This window comes from Camelina sativa, unplaced genomic scaffold, assembly GCF_000633955.1.
Source record: "Camelina sativa cultivar DH55 unplaced genomic scaffold, Cs unpScaffold01234, whole genome shotgun sequence".
NCBI classification, from domain to species: Eukaryota; Viridiplantae; Streptophyta; class Magnoliopsida; order Brassicales; family Brassicaceae; genus Camelina; species Camelina sativa.
Window position 1 is genome coordinate 1 of NW_010922356.1, and position 3,528 is coordinate 3,528.

The following is a 3,528-nucleotide window of genomic DNA, read 5'->3' on the forward strand; positions in this document are numbered from 1 at the left end:
ACATGAGTTTATATAGGATAAGAAAACTTGGTAACAAAGCCAAGTATAAACTAGTCTTAAAACTAAAAAAAAAATAATTAAGATAGATGGTTGAATGAAGACCCAATTCTTGTGCATGTATTCCTTCCTCCAAAGTGACTCTAGGTGCATGTATCTCAATTTTCGTCACTCTTCTTTGACCACAAAATAAAGTGATTATTTTGGGCTTTCTTGGACTTGAATTAGGTTCAAAGTGGGCTGGACTTGATAGGTATCATCCCCAATAGATTTTCCAATGCTCTTTTTGACCATAAGCTCTTGAATAAGCCCATTTAGTGCATTCTTTAGCTTCTTAGCTTTTGCTCTAGTCATTGATCCTTCAGGTACAAGCAATGGTTCCTCAGCTACAAGCTCCTCAAGTTCAAGCTCAGCTACATGTTCCTCAGCTTCAAGCTCAGCTACAAGCTCATCATCCTTAGCCCCATCCATGATCACATCATCCCCCTCCTCTTGAAAAGGATTTGACCTCAAATCTGGATCATCTGCCACAAAAGGAACCAAATCGGAAACATTAAAGCTTGAACTCACATTGTACTTACCTTGAAGATCAAGTTGGTAAGCATTGTCATTAATCTTTCTTGTGATCTCAAAGGGTCCATCGATTCTAGGCATCAGTTTTGACTTCCTTTCAGCTGGAAACCGTTCTTTTCTCAAGTGAACCCACACTTGGTCTCCTGGTTTGAAAACCATCATGCGCCTTCCTTTGTTTGCTTGTTTTGCATACTGCTTTGTCTTCTCCTCAATGTTTATTCTAGCTTTCTCATGGATCTGTTTGACAAGGTCAGCTTTCTTTTTCCCATCCAAGCTAGCTCTTTCACTCAAAGGTAGAGGGGTTAGATCCAATGGAGATAAAGGATTAAAGCCATAAACAATTTGGAATGGAGAAAACTTAGTTGAAGAATGAACTGATTGATTGTATGCAAACTCAACATGTGGTAAACATTCTTCCCAAGTTTTAATGTTCTTTTTGATCAAAGCTCGCAAGAGAGTAGACAAAGTTCTATTAACTACTTCAGTTTGACCATCAGTTTGTGGATGACAAGTAGTGGAGAATAGTAACTTAGTCCCTAGTTTAGACCAAAGTGTTTTCCAGAAGTAACTCAAAAACTTTGTATCCCTATCAGAAACAATTGACTTAGGCACTCCATGCAAACGAACAATTTCTTTGAAGAACAACTCAGCAACATGCAAAGCATTATCAGTTTTGTGACAAGGTATGAAATGCGCCATTTTTGAAAATCGATCAATAACCACAAAAACTGAATCTTTACCAGTCCTAGTTCTAGGCAAACCAAGCACAAAATCCATAGAAATATCATGCAAAGGCTGAGTAGAAATAGGATGTGGATACTTTACCGTGATGTTGTTGATAGCTCTACAATCAACACACATGCGCCAACTTCCATCCTTTTTGGGCACAATTAGGAATGGGACTGCACATGGGCTCATGCTCTCTCTAACATGTCCCTTCTCCATGAGCTCATTATCTTGTCTTTGCAACTCCAATGTCTCCACAGGATTAGTCCTATAAGCTGGTCGGTTTGGAAGTGATGCACCAGGAACAAAGTCTATTTGGTGTTCAATACCACGGATAGGTGGTAAACCTTTCGGATTGTCCTCCGGGAATACGTCCTCAAAATCCTGCAAAAGAAAGGTTATCTCACTCGGTAACACCGATGCAAGGTCAGAAAAATTCATGAGAGTTTCTTTGAAAACAAACATGATCAAAGGTTGTTTTGAAAATAAAGCTCTCTTAACCTCTCCTTTTCTCACAAAGAAATTTGAATGCCTCACAGGTTTTCTCTCACAGGCCTTTGACTTGGTTTTTCTCAAACTCTCGCTCTCTTTTTGGTGAATTGTGTTTGTGGGGTCGCTCATGGTGTTTGTTTCTTTCCTCTGCTTGAGAATCAACTGATCTTGATAAACTTCATGAGGTGTCAACGGAACTAAAATGATCTTCTTGCCTTTGAACTCAAAAGAATAACGATTGGTGAAACCATCATGGCTTGTTCTCCGGTCAGATTGCCATGGTCTTCCCAAAAGAATATGACTTGCCTCCATAGGTAGAACATCGCACAAAACCTCATCCTCATATTTCCCAATGACAATAGGAACCTTTACTTGGATACTAACCTTCATCTCACCATCATCATTAAGCCATTGCAGCTTATATGGCTTCGGGTGTTTCTCCGTAGTTAGCCCAAGCTTCTTGACCATTGTTTCACTCGCCACATTAGTACAACTCCCGCCATCAATTATGAGACAACATACCTTATCTCGGACATGGCACCTTGTATGAAATAGATTCTCCCTTTGCTCATGTTCCACAATCATAGTTTGAACACTAAGTGATCTCCTTGCCACCAATATCTCACCCTTTGCTGGAATTTCTTCAAGTTCTTCTAGTGAATCAGAAACCACCTCTTCATTTTCTGATTCAAACTCTCCATTCTCCAAGAGAATCATGGTTCTTCTGTTGGAACATTCATGCGCATAGTGTCCTCTCCCATGACACTTATAACACGTCACATCACGAGCTCGGGTTCTGGTAGCCTCAATTTTGTCCTTGGTAACTTGATTGACAACAATTGGCTTCGCTTCAGCCTTTGGAATAGCAACTGGCTTTTCTTCCTTCTGGTAACTTGTTTTTGGGTTAGATGAACCAGCACCATAAGTTATCCGCGTAGAACTTCTTCTCTTGAGTTGCTTTTCCACCAAGATTGCTTTATGTAACATCTCTTCAAGCTCCACATAATGCTCCATCTCAAGCCTATCTTGGACATCTCGGTTCAACCCACTCATGAATCTAGCCATAGTAGCTTCTCGGTCCTCAACCACATCAGCTCTTATCAAAAGAATCTCCATCTCTTGATAGTAATCCTCCACACTTCGACTTCCCTGAGTCAGTCTCCTTAGCTTTTGATGCAGATCGCGGTGGTAATGGCCCGGAACAAACCTTCTCCTCATGATAGCCTTCATCTCAGCCCAAGTCTCAATCGGATATTCGCCATTACGTCTTCGTGAAGTCACCAACTGATCCCACCAGCTAAGCGCATACTCACTAAACTCAACAGCCGCCATTCGCACCTTATTGATCTAAGAATAGTGTTGAAAATTGAAAACTTGTTCTACCTTCTTCTCCCACTCCAAGTAGACATTTGGATCATTTTTCCCAATAAATGGTGGAATTTTAAACTTCAGCCCTCCAATGTTATCATCATTTCTTTCTCTGCCTTCTCGCACACGTCTAGGTCTCCTTCGGCCTCCTTGAGATGAGTTTCCACTACGACTGTAGTAATCTTCAGCTGCTACATCTCTTGGCATTCTTAACTCCTCCTCTACTCTCCTCTGTTGATTAGGCAAGTTTTGTGGTTGCCTTTGTTGTGCTTCTGCTTGAACTTCGTCCAACCTCTCATAGACTGCATTCATCTCAACCCTCATCATCCTCCGCATTTCTCCCAACAATGCTTCCATCTGGATATTTTGAAG

The 3,528-nt window shown here is 40.9% G+C and overlaps 1 protein-coding gene across 1 annotated transcript; it reads right to left on the bottom strand.

Annotated features, from left to right (window-relative positions):
* Positions 1-1,046: 1,046 nt before the first annotated feature.
* On the bottom strand, positions 1,047-3,120 carry LOC104774057. The gene is made up of 2 exons (XM_019242816.1): positions 1,198-3,120; positions 1,047-1,106 (listed from the first exon to the last, which is right to left on the bottom strand). Exons 1-2 carry the CDS (start codon positions 3,118-3,120, stop codon positions 1,047-1,049), a joined length of 1,983 nt encoding a protein of 660 aa, XP_019098361.1.
* Positions 3,121-3,528: the final 408 nt, after the last annotated feature.